This window comes from Chrysemys picta, chromosome 3 (assembly GCF_011386835.1).
Source record: "Chrysemys picta bellii isolate R12L10 chromosome 3, ASM1138683v2, whole genome shotgun sequence".
Taxonomy (NCBI): Eukaryota; Metazoa; Chordata; order Testudines; family Emydidae; genus Chrysemys; species Chrysemys picta.
Window position 1 is genome coordinate 83,087,895 of NC_088793.1, and position 20,069 is coordinate 83,107,963.

The following is a 20,069-nucleotide window of genomic DNA, read 5'->3' on the forward strand; positions in this document are numbered from 1 at the left end:
GCTCTGTGGGGTTGGTGAGATCTCTGACAAGCATGGCATGCAGCTTGTTGTAAAAGCAGGTCTGCAGCTTGGCACCAGATCAACTGTTGGCCTCCCTGGCCTTCTGGTATGCCTGCTCTACTTCCCTGCAGCACTGCTGCTGATCCCTATCATATCCCTTTGCCTGCATCCCCATTGCAATCTTTGTACATGTCCACATTTCTATGACTACTTTGTAGCTGTGCCTGCACAGTCTCTTTTCCCCACAGGTCCAAGAGATCCAGTACCTCCAGGCTGGAGCACATCTGGAGCACATAGCAGGCAAGGTCAGGTGGGCAGATGCACACAACAAGGGAAAGCTGATAGGTGTGCTCCCCAAGCTGGACAATCAGGAAAAGGGATTTCAAAAATAAGTGGCTTCTAGTTTCTTTGGTCCCCGGGTAGTGGCTTTCACAATTGTCAATGCAGTGATCAGTGTCAGGCACTGTGGGGGACAGCTCTTGGAGGACTATTAGGGTTGACATAGATCATGTAGTGTCTATCTTCGCACTGCGTTGACCACGGCAGGTCAAGTGTAGCTCAATATCATTTGGGGAAGCAGTGTTACTGAGTCTCCATAACGGGGCACTTATGTTGGCGGGAGACAACTTTGAGGGTAGACACATGCACAACTTACATCAACCTAACTGTAGTGTAGGCCAGGCCTTAGTTGTTTTACTGCAGGACTACAGACTCCCCCAACCCACACCCCATAGGGCTCCCTAAGCAGTGGAAACTAATGTACTAACATATCTGCAGATCTCATATAGCAGACCCTTGCAATGGGCCACTCAACCAGCTAATGATGAATGAGACTACGGTTAGCAATCATGAAGTACTGCATGACTCCTTCAGCCTGATCCTTTTGGAAGGGATAACTATATTTCAGTGCTCATCTTACTGAGATACAAAGTGGTGATAGAAAAGGTTCCACGATTACAGGGCCCCAAGCTACACAGCTGCAGGAAATTCAAACAGTGCAAGAGAAGGAAGAGGAAACACTCACAAAAATACCCCCCAACCACCCCGCTGTTTACATTCAGGCAGACATGAAACTAGGCTATGATGTCCACAAATTGATTTGTGGATTAAATCAGTCAAAGCTGGTCAGCCCTGAGTTGACACAGATGATATCTCTAAGTGGTGTTAACTTTTCTGTGTAGACTGTGCCTGTATCAATAAATGTGATTCAGGAGTACTGTCATTTAGCATCTGACAGATGGAATCGACTAAACAGAGCTGCAGATGTTTGTTAAACTAGAAAATCAGCAGCCCACTCTAATGTGCCACGAGTAGCAGTGATCAGATCCTTGACTAAAAATGAAATGCTGATAAATCACAAAACACAAATATTAAGTATCAGCTGAAGTCAATCCATTAACGCCCCAGCCTCCTTGTAAATCAGGTGGATGCCAAATGTGTCAAATCTTATTTATTAAAAAAACTAAACATTTATGTTGTTCTAAACATTTACTGTAATTTTTTCTCTCTACACCACAGTATATCATTACATCTGAAGCCATTCCCAATGTATAGTTCCCTTCCCTAAAAATTTGAACCCAGCAAAGGTTATTTTTAAGACTAGTTTTACTACAACGCAGGAAGACAGGATATGCAATCTATCACTCTATTTGGGGGAACACACATTTTAAACTTTCCTAGTAGTATTAGCAGCTGTTTGAGAAGGACCACAGCTGACTGTGCATACATAGATCTGCAGTACTGACAGCATTAATCACACACAGATTTATTAGTCTTTTTCCGCAATACAAAAAAGCAGGGCTACAATGCAGTAGGCAAAGGTAAAATACTCTCTAGGGACAAGTTAGTTTCCGTGTACATACTGGGTGGAGGAAATCTGCTCCCTTATAAGAATAGCCAGGTCCTTGCGGGGGGAGAAGCGGGGAGCTAAGCCATCCAGACAGAAATCTCTCTTAAAAAAAAAAGGGGGATTCATTCATGCTGTAATTCATTTTAAATTACAAAAATAAAATTTAACTTTTCACCATTTATGCTGTTTACTTTTTACATTTCATTCACAAAAACTTGGATCTAAGTTGTTTATGATCAATTCTAATTCTAGTTTTCGTGCACAATGCTATATTGCACGAGATTATAATATTGTACTGTAATGTTTAAATAAAAACAGAACAGGTTCTCTTTACTACTGAAAGCAGGTTCACTGTGCCCTCTATAGCTATGGTTGCTTAAGGATTTTCCTTTTTAAAGAATTCTTTTTCAAAGTTGCTCAAATTTTTAAAATTTTCACCTTTCTGGATGAACTTTCCAGGTGTTCCACTACTTTGGACAGTGAAATTGTTTTGGGAAAATTGTTCTTCAAGCAAAAAAAAAAAAAAAAAAAAAAAAAAGTCCTACCCTTATTCAACCCCCGCCCATATATTTTTTCCATTATATTTTTAAAAATCTAGACTTTTTGAAACAAGTCTAGCTCCTCAGCAGTTCAAGGTAGAAAGAGGAAATTTGGCATGCACATATTCCTCAGTGAGGCAAATCGCCTTTTGGCATCTATCATTCTGGGATGTAGTAACATGAGTGTCATATGTAAGATGGGGGGTAATTGTTCTGCTCTACTCAGCCCTGGTGAGGCCTCAGCTGGAGCACTGGATCCAATTCTGGGCAACATACTTTAGGAAAGATGTGGATAAATTGTAGAATGTGCAGAGGAGAGCAACAAAATTTAGAAACCGTTTAGAAAACCTGACCTATGAGGAAAGGTTAAAAAACTGGGCCCGTTTAGTCTTGAGAAAAAGAAGACCGAGGGGTGACCCAATAACAGTCTCAAATATGTTAAAGGGTTCTTATAAAGAGGACAAGTAGTAATTGGCTTAATCTGCAAAAAGGGAGATTTAGGTTGGATATTAGGAAACTCTTTCTAATTATATGAATAATTAAGCACTGGAATAGGCTTGTAAGAGGTTGTGGAATCCCCATCACTGGAGGTTTTGAAGAACATGTTAGACAAAAAAACTGTCAGGAATGGTCTGGGTGTACTTGGTTCTGCCTCACCATGGGGACTGGGTTACCCTCTAAAGGTCCCTTCCAGCCCTGAATTTATTCTATCTTGGTGAAGTTACATTTTGATTCTATGGTTATGTTTTAAAAATTGTAATTCATGCATGTGCAGCTGTTATGTAGTTCCAAGACTGTTCTGATAATGATTCCTCATGATTATAAAGAGAAAGGGATGTATTGAACATGCAGATTGTGAAATTTTGGTGTGTGCTAGACCAGGGTAGGCAACCTATGGCACGTGTGCCGAAGGCGGCACGCAAGCTGATTTTCAGTGGCACTCACACTGCCCGGGTCCTGGCTACCGGTCCGGGGGGGCTCTACATTTTAATTTAATTTTAAATAAAGCTTCTTAAAACATTTTAAAAACCTTATTTACTTTACATACAACAATAGTTGAGTGTTATATTATAGACTTATAGAAAGAGACCTTCTAAAAATGTTAAAATGTATTACTGGCACACAAAACCTTAAATTAGAGTGAATAAATGAATGAAGACTCGGCACACCACTTCTAAAAGGTTGCCGACCCCTGTGCTAGACAATGTGGCAATACCTGCTTTATGTAGGTATCGAATGAGGCAGGGCTGCACAGGATTCCATGCCACATTTCAGTAAGGTGCTGAGATCAAACCCTGTCTCACTGAATACTCATCTCATGTCAGATAAACTATTTCAGTTCCACACTAAGGAAATGTTTTCTTCTAATGTCTTTCCTCTTAAAAAAAACCCATGCTTTCTACAAAGAGGTTACTTTTGTCATGAGGCAAATCCTTAAGCTTCTTTTGAACATCCATTTGAAGGCCTAATGAAAGCATCCATACTCTGGCAAGGACCAACACCCCAGGAAGCTGTTCTTGTTAGATTATTATCAATCTCAAGGGCACCTATCTTTTATATGTCTCAGACCTTCAGAAGTAAATTTCTGAACTAGTCTTTTCTCTCTCTGGAGAGAACCCCCCCCCCCCCCCCCCCAACGTATGGGCCTTTCTTCCACAACCTGAATTTATATTTGACAATGAAGGCTGTGTGGCTACCAGAGAAGGCTGCAAGCATTACCACCTGGTAAAACCTACTTCCAGAGACATCTTTGTCTCAGAGGCATGTAGCTCTTCACCATTAGTCCAGCCGCTCTTGTTTCAGCCACTGAAATGTTGTGGAAAGGGTAGTAAGAACTACATCATTACCACCAAACGACATGAATTCTGCCACACCTTCAGCTGGTCCAGAGTACGGTGGTTGGGCACTGCTATCTCAGCTTCAGAGGCAACTGTTCACCAGGTAATGTGTCTGTCTTCAGGTCCTGGATGATTTTTAACTATACTCCCAAAGTGTGATGAAAGTTGGTTCCTCTTCACTGATGCTGATATAGGTGACCTCTGAAGAGCCCTCCTTTCTCTTGTATGTACAGATATCACTCTTAAATATCATCTTGCAGACCATCCCTTTCATTCAAGTTAAAGATGGCAGGTTGCTGTATTAGTACCAAGGGTAGAAGGATCACAGTGGCCTGACTATGCATTGGTACTAGATACATCAAGGCCACAAGCGTGGGTTATGTTGATGGCGGCAGCAGCAGAGACCAGCAGTGAGGAATTAAAGTACACAATGTGTGTCTTGAGTAGGCACTTCCGTTGCTCCGAGGGCTCCAAGGACTGCTGCCACCAGGACCTGGCTCTGTTGTGCCTTTGATATGACTAAGATTTGATTGAAAGATGGCTGCTCAGTTCATGAGGACAGCAAGAAATATTGAAGATCTGGTCTATGTCCACACACAAGGTCTCAACTGTGTGCTTCAGGGTAGAGGGCAGATTCAGATGCAAGTTAAGGGAACAAGCAGGCCTTTCAATGAGAAAATTCAGAGCAGCTATTTAACTATTAGACTTATTACAGACCACTAGAATAGTGAAAAGATACTTGTATTCTAGTAACAATGCATCAAATCTTGCAGGATATCTCCTGCAAGGATGTCAAGAGACTAATTTGCTAGATGATCAGACACCGCTGATATAGTCTCAGTGCCCAGGACTTTATACTTGCTGGCTTTCAACCAAAGCATTAGAAGCCTTCAGGATGATTTTGCAGGGTAATTGTGGGAAGGAGTGCTTCCATCTTGAACCCAAGAATTCAGCGTGACATCTATGACAGATTTCATAGTGGTCTCACTCGTGATCTTTCCACATTCCACAGCAGAGTATTCTGCTTCAAGGCACCAGATACAGCAGCCACACTTGTCCATAAAGGACACGATACAACAGCTTTTGTATTACATCGGGGGGGAGGGATAGCTCAGTGGTTTGAGCATTGGCCTGCTAAACCCAGGGTTGTGAGTTCAATCCTTGAGGGGGCCACTTGGGGATCTGGGGCAAAATCAGTACTTGGTCCTGCTAGTGAAGGCAGGGGGCTGGACTCGATGACCTTTCAAGGTCCCTTCCAGTTCTAGGAGATGGGATATCTCCATTAAATTATTATTATAAATCATTAATTACATCTCTACCCCGATATAACGCGACCCGATATAAGACGAATTCAGGGGGGGGGGACAACGACTGCGCACTCTGGTGGATCAAAGCAAGTTCGATATAACGCGGGTTCACCTATAACACGGTAAGATTTTTTGGCTCCCAAGGACAGCGTTATATCGAGGTAGAGCTGTATTTGAATCCATTGGCTAATTTTTCATAGAAAAGCATGAGGAGAGAAAAAGAGACCAAAATCTAAACTCAATTTTCACCAGTTTCATGGACAAGAACCAAGGAAAACTGACGTCTTTCAATGCAGTGGGAGCTACACTATCACAACAAACTTCTGACTGAGACTACTACAAAATTTCTTACATTTTAACATGAAATACAGGAATTCAAAACAGCAGAGGCACAACAGGATACTCTGAGGGTTAAAGAGCAGATTTACATGTAGACCGAGCTGATGAGGCTCCAAGGGAGAGCCAAGTCGTTACACAGCTGGGCTGTTCTTCATGGCAACCCAAAGGAGCTTTCACTGACCAGTCAGAAAGGAGACCACCTCTAATAATTCAGCTTTTGCACTTCAACTTGATAACAGTCCTAGAGGCTAGTTCTCATTGAGGATGTGTTACAAGTGTACAAAAATAGTAGAAAATACTGGTTAATCATCATCTGTTTTTCCAAAGAAAAATGGATTGTCTACTTAACCTTGGGATTTCCTCCAAAATTCTTCTTAGGGCAGTGAGTGCACATGAGAAACTTTCTATATAAAAGGAGCTTTTTTCATACAGCAAATGTTTAGGGCTCGATTCTGCCTAGCCCTTACATATTGTATGGGGTGGGGTGGGAGGATGAATAGAAATAAGCAGCTGCCTCTTCCTTGCTCCTTTCATGTAAAGGGCAGGTCAGAATTTTAGTCCCTCTACTCATGGGAAACTAGGGACTGCTTCCTAGATACTCACCCAGGGACAAGAAAGTGTGGAGAGTAGGCACAACTATGGTTCTCACGTATGTGACAGCCAGCAAACTGGAACACTGATGCAGGGGTGACAAGGAGGATACTTGATTATCACTACAAACATTTTTTCTCTTAATTAAATAGCCTCTTAGAGTTAGTAGGACAACTCCCACCTTTTCATGTTCTCTGTATGTGTATATATATCTCCTTACTACATGTCCCATTCTATGCATCCGATGAAGTGGGCTGTAGGTAGCCCACGAAAGCTTATGCTCAAATAAATTTGTTAGTCTCTAAGGTGCCACTAGTACTCCTGTTCTTTTTAAGGAGGATACTGCATCTCTTGAGCATGCTCACCCAGTGCACAAGGTAGCTCCAGAAGGCATTCTGGATTCTCCAATGCCTTTAGTTCAAGCATATTTCTGCATTGCCCCTAATATGCAGCTATTCCCAAATTGCATGATCCAGACCTAAATAAGGGGGAGAGTCTTATTATAGAAAGTAATCTTCACTAAGCAAAGTATCACTAATCTCAAAATATTTTAAGCAACTTTAGGAGACTAATACACTGAAAATTCCCAAATGAATACCATTCCTATAGCAGTGGTTTGTCTACAGTATCTTATGCACGAACTATACACATACAGACATAAAAAAATTACTCAAACCCAAACCACATGAACACAACTAGACGTAAATGTGATGATCTGAACTCTTATTGCCAGAAAATCAGAAGTGTCCTTTAAATTTACAATTCTGTTTTTCAAAAATTCTAATTTTCCAAATTTCAGGTACATATCCTGAGCCATTCAAGTAATTGGATTTTACTTGTACTTATTTTTAATACTACTGTCAGTTATAAATAATTAAATTAAAATGGAAAAAATGTAAAATGTATACATAAAAAAAGATCTCATGCTAAAACGTTATCTGGCAAGCTTTTGCCAACAATGATTATTTAGGGCTGAATAACTTGAAAATAGAGGCAAATGATGAAACTGCTGATGAACTCAGCTATATTGACACTGGGGGGTGCCACTATACTGTACTAATTAGAGATTCACCACTATAATATTACAAGCTTATCCACTTTTCATGAGAATAGTCACTTCTGGTGATATCAGAAAGGCTAAACAAGGATGCTTTAAAAATAGGGCAGATTAAAAAATACTGACTTCCAGCAGATAAAAACTCTTCTCCCCCTACACATATTTAAAAAAAAAAAATCTTGTGTGAAATACTTAAATGCTTTTACAAAAGGATATAAAGTATCTGTTTCACCTCACCATTTTAACAGAGTTTCTTCTCTCATTGGAGAGAAATATATTATTATTATTAAACTCAAACTTTGATCAGACCGGGTAGGAAAAAATTCTTATGTCAAATCAATCTGACACAAAAAATCATTTGTGGGATACTGTAGTTATCCCAAAAACAAGTATTACAAACCCATCAAATTCAGAGTTAAGGAAGTTAAATTTTTAAATAAATAAGAAAATGTCAAGGTATGGAAATACACAGGGTAACCCAAATAGCCTTAACTCTATTCCATAGTAACACCACACAACTATGACAACTATTATTATGGCATAAAAGCATTTGCAGTCCCAGATTTGATTAAACTGATGTTTAAAGACATTCGGGGGTTTTTCCTTTCTTTGTGGTGTCATTACAGAGCACAGGCAACATTGTTTGTATTCTGTAACTGTACTTTTCCATACCTTAACATTTTTGCATGCCTTTTAAGTTTAACCTAACTCTGGATTTCCTGCATTTGTAGTGCTTGGTTTTGAGATAATTAGGATAATTTTACTCTTAAATTACTGACATGTATAAATATAGGAATTTCTATACAGTATCAAACCCATTGTCCACTATTTTGCCTCCAATGGTATCAGCACCTCTGAAGCAAGGTGCAATAATCCCACAGAAGACAGATGTAGTATAATTTGTCCCAACAAAGGTCTTATCCAACTCCCTAATAGCGATTGGTTCAAGCCTGCAAGCATGAGGTTTTTATCCCTTACAAACCTTTGTTTGCATTAACTGTTATAACTTTATCACTCTGGATATTCTTGTTACCCACATTAACATCCAATCTCTCTCTGATTCTTATAAGCAATTGGCCTCAATAACATCCTGTAGCAGGGAGCTCCACAGTCTATTTGTGTATTAAGTGAAAAGTATTTCCTTTTATCAGTTTAGAATTTTCTACCTTTCAGTTTGTCCCCTGGTTCGTGTGTTGTGAGGTGATCTACCTTCTCTATAACATTCATTATTTTATATACTTGTCCTCTCTTATTTGCCTCTTTTTATAAGTAATTTCAATCTTTTCCATCTCTCTTTGTATGAATTTTTTCATGCTTCTAATTCTTTTCATTGCCTTTCCCTGCACCCCCTCTACTTCTGCAAGATAAGATGACTATTACGGCACACAGTATTAGAGATGAAACTGAACCACTGGTGCATATAAAGGCACTATAATATTTTACATATTATTTTATATTTTCCATGCCATTCCTTATGCATCCTAACATCTTGTTTGATTTTGGACTGCAGCTGCACATTCAGTAGAGGTCTTCGCTGAGCTATGTACAATGATGCCCAAATCCCTTTCTTGAACTGATACTGTTAATTTAGAATATATTCAATCTTAAACCAAGTTTAATGTAGTTTTTAATCTGAGAATTTCCTTGTTTTTTTTTAATTTAAAATTTTACACACAAACAAGAAATCCCAAGAGAATGTTAACATACGATATTTCTAATAATTTGAAGATATGTAGTATCACTCTACATATTTTTTTAAATTATTTTACCTTTTATGTTGAGAACCACCAGTAGCAAGCTCCTTTAACTCAGCTTCTGACTGTCACAATTCTCTGCACCTCCCTGGCCCCGGCGGGGGTGTCTGCCTATGGCAGTCCTGTAGCCTCACTCACACTGAGATGGCAGTAGAAGGCAGCCATTTGAGAGGGGGAAATACTTCATGGAATTCTCTACAGAAATTTTTCAACCTCTCCTGAAGAAATGTTCAGCTATGAATAGTAAAGGAAAAAATGAACACTGATCCTAATTTTTTTTTCTTCAAATGCAGCCAACAGTCAGTGAGTTTTACCTATATGGGAGGTTTAAGGGTTTTGTGGGGGAGGGGTTTATGAAGATCATTCAGGAAAAGATGGTCTGACCAAGGGTACTAAAGTTCCTATAGCATCCATTTTAATATTATTTTCAACTCAAAACTAATTAACTTATTTACTTGTAAATTCTCAAAAAGTAATTCTGTACTCAATTTTGGGAAGAAAGCACTCTATTATTCATATGTAACAAAGTACTTGAATTCCCTCGTTAAGTATAAAACTCAACACACCCTTGACTATAGACCCATGACTGATGTTTACACAATACTAAAACATAGATAAGCAGTTTCTTTAATGAATCACAATATGCATTAGTTTCTGTGCAAAGGAAAGATTTACATGAATAAACTGGTAACATTTATGCAAACACAAGAACTATTTTGTAAACAACATATTTATGCCTTCAGGAATACATAAAGTTAACATAAGGAAATGCAACAACTATATAAGTAGTACATCTGTGCCACTGTTTATTTATAAACAACTAATGCTTAATATAACAATGATCTATAATGTGGTCTTGTGGTAGAGCTCTGCACTGACAGGCAAGAGTCCTCAGTTCAAATTCCTAGCATTTCACATAGCGGGTTGTGGGAAGTGCTTCAAAGTACAGTCCAGTCATCCATACAAGGGGTCATGAAATTAAAGTGGAGAAAAATTGTGGGGGATCATCCTTAAGTCCTCAGTCAACAGGACCCTGGAGAACAATGATATAACATGTAGTCGAAGTGGCCCTTTGACTAAAACCAACTACTGACATATGACTGATGTTTACAGATTATTTTAGCATATTATTTGTGCCTCATAATATGTACAATATAATTCTACATCTGAGCAGTTTATGTTACATTTATATGCATCAATCTGTCCTCTCACAGACTTGGGTATCAGTACCCTCAGATGACTGGAATGTGTATATCTTCATTGCACCTTCTATCTACATAGGCATTTATATGACAATCATCACGGTGGTATCCGAGCTCTAGGGGCTGCAGCCCTAATACTGAAACAGGTTTCCATTGACTTCTCTATGATACTCCCTTACAGCATGAGCTTCTCTACATCTATTCCTGCTCATCTATCATACAAATGTCACATGTATTTCAGATTTTCATGCAGTTTAAATGATTGCAGAATTACACAGGTCTGGTACCAAGATACTGACCTCTTTTGTAGAGCACTTTGAGATCTGCTGATGAAAAATGCAACCTAAGAACTAGGCTTTATTATTATGATGTGAAAAATGTATTTTGTCATAAGTGAAATTGTGGGCATTTCATCTTTGGGTACACAAGAGAGTTAACATTTTAAAATGTTCTTGAATGAGCAATTCTAATGCATTCTCTGAAAACTTTGAAACTTTTGTGAAATCAAGATGCATATATTACCAAAATTCATGTAGAGAGTTTCTATTAATGTACTAATCCATAGCCCATCTAACAATCCATAAAGTACCATTCACAGTTAATCAGTTTTTTGTTTTTTAAACACAAGAGGTACCACATGCTGACATTAAACATAATAGGACAACTGAGAGATCAGAGTCCATCTCCCTACAGTTGCAGGATATACTCCTATGACAAAAAGCATATCTGATGTTAAAGGCCAAGAGAAACCACTCCTTACATGGAGTACATATATTTTTAAATCCCAGAAAGTGATACGAGTTAAATAATGATACTTGTGATAAACTCAGGACAGACTGCTGCAAAGGTGGGCAGAGGGGGGAGGAGGGTAGAAAACAGTCCCAGAAGGTTAAAAGGCCCTCCTCCCTACCAGCTGAGAAGGGGTTACCAGAGAATCAATTAGGATCATCTGAGAGGGAGTTACCTGAGGTCAATTAGGATCAGCTGATTCCAACTAAGGGCTGCTTGAGACCTTTTCAAACCCTCCCCTGTTGGGAGAAGAGGGGGAGAGAGAGAAGAAGTCATGCTGCCAGTAGGTTAGGAACAGCGAGCCTCACCAGGCGGGGAGGGTGCATTCCCTCCCATAAAGGGAGAAAAACAAGCCCCAAAGACTGGTGGAGAGAAGGAACAGACTTCCCCTGTGCAACCAAGAGGGACTGTTTTACCCAAGCCTGTCTCACCAAGGCTAAAAGCAGTGGAGGCTGGAGAGACGGAGAAGGTGCCTTGCCACAGACCCAACAATGTCTGCATTCAAGAACTGTAAATATGCCATGGTCTGATCAGATGCACACGCAGTTCTATACAATGGTAAAGATGTAATTAAATATTTATCGTCTTAATCATTTTTATTAGATGAACCAGAGAATTATGCTTTAATGACAAAAATAATGAAGTTATGACCGTCCTGTAGCATTTTATTTTAATCGTTACAGTCTATATCAATTATGAAAAAGTCTAAAAAAAACTAAATATGGCCTGATAATAATGCTTCCTTCCATTTCCTAATACTTTTCAAGTTATTCTGTATGTTTGCATGCTCAAACAACAAGAATTTAGATGACCCTGGCTTGGCCCCATCATTGTGATGGACAATGATGTTTTACATTAACGCAGCGCAGTGCAATCTATCTTGGAGGAGGTCATGCAATTTATGGCTTCACAGCTGGCATTTCAAGATATCTTTAGTTCAAGGTTCTTGTACCCTGAAGTGGTAAAAAAAGATTTAAATGACTCTTCTGCATCACAACACTTGAAAACGTGTGAATGAGAAGCATGAGCATTAGTTAAAAATAACATTTCAAGGACTTCCCTCCTTTAGTCCTGAATCTTGTTAACATCACTACAGTGATATGCTACAACAGTAGCAAGAGGGGGAAAATGACTACAGGATTAACAATTCCTATACCTAATGTTATTTAAAAATCAAAGTGTTACCTAAGGCAATTACCTTGCAGCCTTTTAATATCTACAGGGAAAAGCCTAAGGGAAAATAATTGACTTTGCTAATTTTACCCTTGGCAATTATAAAATAGCTCTGCATTTCATTATGACTGCAGAAATTTACATCTAATTGTAAGCCCCGAGAGAAGTACAGAGATAAACGCATCATACAGAAGCTCAGACAAGAATCTAACAGCACAATACAATTAGTTCAGTAGTAATGGTTTAAATTAAACTAACATGCTTAAGTTTAAATTACAATGCATACAACAGTTTTAATTACTGAAACAGATATACATGCCTAGATAGAGGTTGTAGTCTTATCATGGTCAGTATTGTTTACAATATATTCCATGTTTCTTTTTCTATAAGCCAATTTACTTCGCTACTAACTGCCACAAAGAACAATACCATCACTTTTACTTTTTCTTGCAAAGAACTAGGACTTTCAAGCAATTAAAAAAAATTAATAGTGATTAATTGCACGATTAATCACACTGTTAAACAATAATAGAATGCCATTTATTTAAATATTTTTGGATATTTTCTACATTTTCAAATATATTGATTTCAATTACAACACAGAATACAAAGTGTACAGCGCTCACTTAATATTTTTTATTACAAATATTTGCACTGTATAAAACAGAAGAAATAGTATTTTTCTATTCACCTAATACAAGTACTGTAGTGCAATAACTTTATCATGAAAGTTGAACTTACAAACGTAGAATTATATACAAAAATACCCAACTTCACTCAAAAATAAAACAATGTAAAACTTTAGAGCCTACAAGTCCTCTCAGTCCTACTTCTTCTTCAGCCAATCACTCAAACAAGTTGGTTTACATTTGCCGGAGATAAAGCTGCCTGCATCTTGTTTGCAATGTCACCTGAAAGTAAGAACAGGCATTCACATGGCACTATTGTTGCTGGCATCACAAGATATTTACGCGCCAGATGCGCTAAAGATTCATATGTCCCTTCATGCTTCAACCACCATTCCAGAGGATATGCATCCACGCCAATGACTGGTTCTGCTCGATAACGATCCAAAGCAGTGAGGACTGACGCACGTTCATTTTCATTATCTGAGTCAGATGCCACCAACAGAAGGTTGATTTTCTTTTTTGGTGCATCCGAAGAAGTGGGCAGTAGCCCACGAAAGCTTATGCTCTAATAAATTTATTAGTCTCTAAGGTGCCACAAGTACTCCTGTTTTTTTTTCAGGTTCTGTAGTTTCCACATCAGAGTGTTACTCTTTTAAGACTTCTGAAAGCGTGCGCCACACCTAGTCCCTCTCAGATTTTGGAAGGCACTTCAGATTCTTAAACCTTGGGTTAAGTGCTGTAGCCATCTTTAGAAATCTCACGTTGGTCTCTTCTTTGTGTTTTGTCAAATCTGCAGTGAAAGTGTTCTTAAAATGAACTACATGTTCTAGGTCATCATCAGAGACTGCTATAACATGAAATACATGGCAGAATGCAGGTAAAACAAAGCAGGGGACATGCAAAATTCTCCCCCAAGGAGTTCAGTAACAAATCTAATTAACACTTTTTTTTTTTTTTAAAACAAGCATCATCAGCATGGAAGCATGTCCTCTGGAATAGTGGCCGAAGCAAGAAGGGGCATACAAATGTTTAGCATATCTGGCATGTAAATACCTTGCAATGCTGGCTACAAAAGTCCCATGTGAACGCCTGTTCTCACTTTCAGGGGACATTGTAAATAATTTCCCATAAATATAAATAAACTTGTTTTTCTGAGCGATTGGCTGAACAAGAAGTAGGATTGAGTAGACTTGTAAGCTCTGAAGTTTTACATTGTTTTGTTTTTGAGTGCAGTTATGTAACAAAAAGTTTACATTTGTAAGCTGCACTTTCATGATAAAGAGATTGCACTACAGTACTTGTATGAGGTGAATTGAAAAATACTATTTCTTTTATTATTTTTACAGTGCAAACATTTGTAATCAAAAATAATAATATTAAGTCAGCACTGTACACTTTGTATTCTTTGTTGTAATTGAAATATTTGAAAATGTAGAAAAACATCCAAAATATTTTAAAAATTTTAATTGGTATTCTATTGCTTAAGAGTGTGATTAAAAGTACGATTAATCGCAATTAATTTTTTTTAATCACAATTAATTTTTTTGAGTTAATCACATGAGTTAACTGCGATTAATCGCCAGCCCTGCAAAGAACACAAAACATTATGAAGAAAGAAGTCCTGGCTATTTCACACTCCTAAAAAAATAGATGCACAGAACTGAAAATTAACCACTTTCTAAAGAATAAATGTGGTTTGTTTAAATCATGGCACATGTCATGGTATTTCTATAGCTTGTCTTAAAATTTTCTAACTTTCCCAGTAGGGTTGGAAGAATGAGAGAATAATTTAGTAAATCAATCAGTTTCCATGGTGGTATCCTACTTATAGCATGTGGAAGCTATGACACTATTTAGATGTCAGAAAAATGAAAAAAGTGTTAAAATGTTTTGGCAGAATTTTCAGACACGCAGTACAATGATTGCTTGAAAAATAAAGCATCTCTTTGGTATTTGTGCTTCAACTTACAGTAGGTTTGATTCCTGTCAAATCTTAAGGGACTATACTTTATTGCTGGAATGCTTGGTAATTTATTATTTTCTCAAAGTTTTCCCTCAGTTTGAGTTAAAACCTAGGTTTATTTAGGGTTAAATTCTCCTTTGATTTGCAGTGAGGACCTCATCCAGGATCTCCTGAAATGCTGAAGAATTAGTCCTTAGTAGATACAAAACAAGTATAATCATGTTCATGTTAAATCAGTTTCCAAACTGATTTATACAATAGTTTAATCATAAAAAGCATTGTAAAAGTTAAAAAAAAATATTTTTTGAATATTTAATATTACATTTTTTTTCTCTCAGATAATTTAAACCATTAGTCAAGCAGGTTGGAAGTTGATTTACCTTCTCTTATATTGAACTCGTCTAGTGTTATAAATGACATCAGTCAAGTGCCATACACATTCAGATACCATGGGATTGTAGAGGTGCAGAATAAGACGCTAAACCGAACAAAATCATTAGGCTCAGAAATAGCAAATGTTATTATAACTTAACATTGTGGAAATATTAAACTATGATAAGATACATTTTATTATACACAATAGTGGATACCTAGATAATTATACTTTTTTGTGTACCTATATAATAAGATTCCAGGATTGTCACTCTGAAGCCTAGAATGTCCGAGTCAGTGATAAACAACTAGAAGGACGTGATACTTGACGGACCAGTTGCCAGCTTATGCCAAGGCCCCTACGCCTCACTGAACACTGACAAATGCATAGCTGCAAACCAGTCTGGCTCACCTATGGAACAGTATTGTTAAAACAGGTATTAGATTTACAAAAATGTGTTTAGTGTTTAGACTTTATGAAACACTTAAGAGTTGTTGCATCTATTAATCTTACTTATAACTAAGGCTATGTTTTAGTCACGGGTATATTTAGTAAAAGTCATAGACAGGTCACGGGCCGAAAAGAAAAATTCACAGACTGTGACCTGTCCATGACTTGTACTATATACCCCTAACTAAAACTTGGGTGCTCCCCCAGTCAGGAAAGAAGCATTCCCAAGAGTGAAATGCTAGTTTACCACAAGAGGTGTTATCTTCTCTCCAACAAAAGAAGGCCCATAGACACCAGACAAGTCATTATAGAACATCAGCGGACAAAAGACTTTGTAGATTGCTCCTCCCACATCCATGAAGATGAGATGTGAAGGTGGACTCATCCCACCAGTTTGAGATCTGGAGGAATGAAATAAAAATCCCTGACAAGAAGAAATTGGGATCCCTCTGCTGCTTGGACTTCAGGGAGAGGGCTAGACTTAGAATCATAGAAGCATAGATTTATAAGGGACAGCAAGGGTCATTTAGTCTAACCCCCCAGCCAAGATGTGGGATTTGTTGTGTCTAAACAATGTTGTGACTTCTAGGCATAAGCAAGGGATCCCTAGCTGTTCATCTTGGGTGAGCCTTAGAGGACATATAGAGCTTGCATATAAAAGCAGCTTCTATCATCTTTGAAACTTAAGACACTGACTCATTTGTGTGTGCATGTTTACCTGTTTTAACATTGTAAATAACTGTCATTTCTTTTTTCAGTTAATAAATTTTTAGTTAATTTATTATAGGATTGGCTGCAAGCATTGTCTTTGGTGTGCAATCTGAGGTACAACTGACTGACTGGTCCTTTGGACTGGGAGTAAACCTGAATATTATTGTGATTTTTGATGTAAGGGACCATCTATCACAAGGACAGTTTTGCTTGGATGGCAAGATAAACAGGAGTGCCCAAGGGAATTGTCTGTGAATCCATGTTAAGACTGTTAGGGGGTTCACATTTGATACTTGGTTAGAGAAATCTAAGTATAGAACTCACAACCAGTTTGGGGTTTGTGCCCTGGTTTGTAACAGCCTGCCCTGAAGTTGGCACTCACATTCATGAGCCACTCCAGACAGCCTGATAGCATGGTTGAGAATTCTTTTTGTTTAGAATATTACCAGGTTCAATCATCACTGGGATTCACAGTCTATTCTATACAATTTTTAAGTTCTCAGCCATTTGGGGCTTTTCCCCCACTTTACGAATTACACCCATGTGACAGTACTGGTTTTTACCTAGTGCATAAATGTATCCTTTTCACACACACACAAATACATATATACGTACATATACACACACATTCCAGTTTATTCATAATGACAAACACCTCCTATCTTGTAAACTTTCAGACAGCTGGGCTGAGCAAAATGACTGCAGTTGTCTTTTAAAATGATAATGTATTTTTGTTCATAGGGCATTCAATGCCCAAAGCTGTTTGGATGTCTAACAAAATTTTACTAATAGCAAAAAGGTAAAATCACACCTGTGCAGACCAAAATGGAAAGATCCCAAAGAATCCCCTAAATGTAAAACAAACAGAATCCATTCTTCCCTCCAAAAAGGCACAATATAAAACTAAATAATCAACGAAATATGTTTTGAACTTCACCTGGCAGGTTGCCAGAGATGTACTGTACTCCATGTCTTGAAGACACAGCAGCATATGTATGTTAATTCACCAGCCTGTCTTTTAATCCACTATCATCTATGGCATCACTGCTTCAGAACAGATACTAAAGCGTTAGCAGTGGTAACATTTCTATAATATTGTGGTAGATGTACCTGGAGCAACATCCAGCTGTCAATCCATCTGCACATACAATAGAATTGTGCCAATTTTTACAGTGAAAGGATGTCCCAATTCAGACTTATCTGTTCAGTGGTTAACAATCAGAGCTGTTACTTGTTAGAGTAATAGAAACATTTTTTACCTTAGTATTCTGTAACTGAGCTAGGCTTGTGCAAGCATTTGCTAGAAGAAAGTCTCCACTCAGGACAGCTATTTTATTTCCAAACTGCATGTCCTTCAGTAGGCCATCACAGGACTTCAGCTCACCAATGTTTACTATCCCACGATGCACCAGGAAGGCAGTGTGGATCAACTCTGTAATCTCTGCCAGACTTCTTTGACTTAAAGCAAAGATAAGAGATTTATTTTTGAAGCCACAAACACAATGCAGATTTTTGACAACAAACCATTCTACAGTTCCTCATCTACACAAGAACGTTTTATAAAATTGTTGCTTCCCCATAAATCTTTAGAAATCGCAGTTCACGAGTGGTAATTAGAGAGTATATCACATCACCTGGGCATGTATAGCATGATAGGGTCAAATCCTCACAGCTTCTGAAGGGAAGAAATCTTCCTCTCAGTTTTATTTTATTAACTTTCTCAAAGAATTCAAACAGATAACTAGTCAACATTTTTAAAATATTTTTAAAGATTTTGACAATGTCCCTTAAAAGAAACTATTAGGAAACTAACCACTGGGTGCTCATAGTGGTGAGGGAACGAGAGATCAGGATTGGATTAAAAACTAGCTGAGTATTAGAAGAGTGCTGCAATAAATGACTGCTCCCTTGACTGGGGGAGGGGGATTAATAGTAGGATACCTTCTCACATTTCAATAATGGGGCCAGATTTTCTAATGGACAAGCAGTGGGCAAATGACATTTGATGATGAAACTAAGTTGATCTGTTTAGCAGAAACTGTGGAGATTATCTAAATTCCTCTGTGCAGCACAATGGTAAATTAAATTTTACTTGGACAATTTTACAAGTCAATTTCTCATTCTGATGTATTCTAATGGGCTCAATATAGGAGGCCCCAATCTCTGCACGGAAAAAAGTATTTTCTCTTTCTACATGGCTCCCCTTTCTATGGCAGTTTTCAGTTTTGGAGAAGAAGAAATGATGTAACAGCTGTAAGAACAAAATAATGTTAAATTTGGTGGACCAATATCAGAGTGTAAGGAATGTTCAGGGGAAGCTGATCACATATCCAAGTCAACCCACACAAAGAAAATTACACTTTGCCAACCCTTAGCCAGTAAGCAATCTATAAACAGCAGTGGCACTTGCCTCTCTTTCAGAGAGTGCTTACCTGACCTTCTACTTTGAAGTATGAAAGAAAAAGAAGAGGATAAAAGGATTTTTCCCCCCCCCTCAAGTGGTGATGTTTGGCAATTAATCTGATTTCAAGGAGACCAGACACCTGAGCCTATGCTAGAATCACAACATGTGAAGCAGGCACAACAACTGAATGCAAGTGAGAGAGAAAGAAGAACAATACCAATCAAGTAGCAAAGCAGTAAACTGGTTTGTTAATTTCACAGTTTGCAATTCATTAAATTGGTACATTTAGACCCTAATCTTGCAATTTAGGAAGCACAATCACAAACTTTACTTTCTTAAGTAGTTCCACTGATGTCAATGAAAATGACTCACATGAGTAAAGTTATGTATGTACTCAAGTGTTTGCAGGATCAAGGCTTTAGATACCAAACATAAAATTAAACTGTAACCCTGCACAGAGCCCTTTTAGGTTCTCCATACTTATTCCCAAGGAAAAGGGTTCAGCACAGATTTATTCTGTAAATAAATTACCCCCACCTACCCATAGTGATCCATGTTTAGGTTAGATTTCTGCTGCATCATAACAGCAGGCAAGAAAGTAGAGCGGCTTGGGGGAGGTGAATTGAGGCTTCCATGATATTTATTACCATAGAACAAAATTATTCAATTAAACAGTTTTAAAAGATGACATTATTTATTATTTTGCTTCATGCAGGGAAGTGTTACTCTTGAGCGACACAGCAGGGGGCAAAGCATTCACCATTTAGGCAACAAACTTCAAGCCTGACGTGTCTCAAAGAGGCAGGGGAGAAAATCCTTCGGTATACACAGCCACACGAACGACAAGGTACTGTACATATTCTAGCCTTGGGTATACCAAAGGGTTAACAATATTTCAAGCACTGATAAAAAAAGACTAACAAGACATCCCGATGCTCCTGCTGTCATTGTCAGGGCAGCCCTTGGAGGAAATGTCCATATCAATTCAATTCATCAGATGGACAGCTGATCAACATTAAACAGTCTTGCTCTGGGCAGATTGAGCTGAGCTACCTGTTAGGAATACTAATGAGAGCCCTCTGCTCTCTACAACGGAGTTCT

The 20,069-nt window shown here is 38.2% G+C and overlaps 1 protein-coding gene across 2 annotated transcripts in view; it reads right to left on the minus strand.

Annotated features, from left to right (window-relative positions):
* Window positions 1-20,069, minus strand: part of PDSS2 (decaprenyl diphosphate synthase subunit 2) — a 164,143-nt gene that overhangs the window by 47,785 nt on the left and 96,289 nt on the right. For both annotated transcript variants that reach the window (XM_065588305.1, XM_005287684.5), the window contains exon 3: window positions 17,824-18,022. In XM_065588305.1, the coding sequence (XP_065444377.1) occupies window positions 17,824-18,022 (199 nt within the window). The remainder of the gene's footprint in view (window positions 1-17,823; window positions 18,023-20,069) is intronic.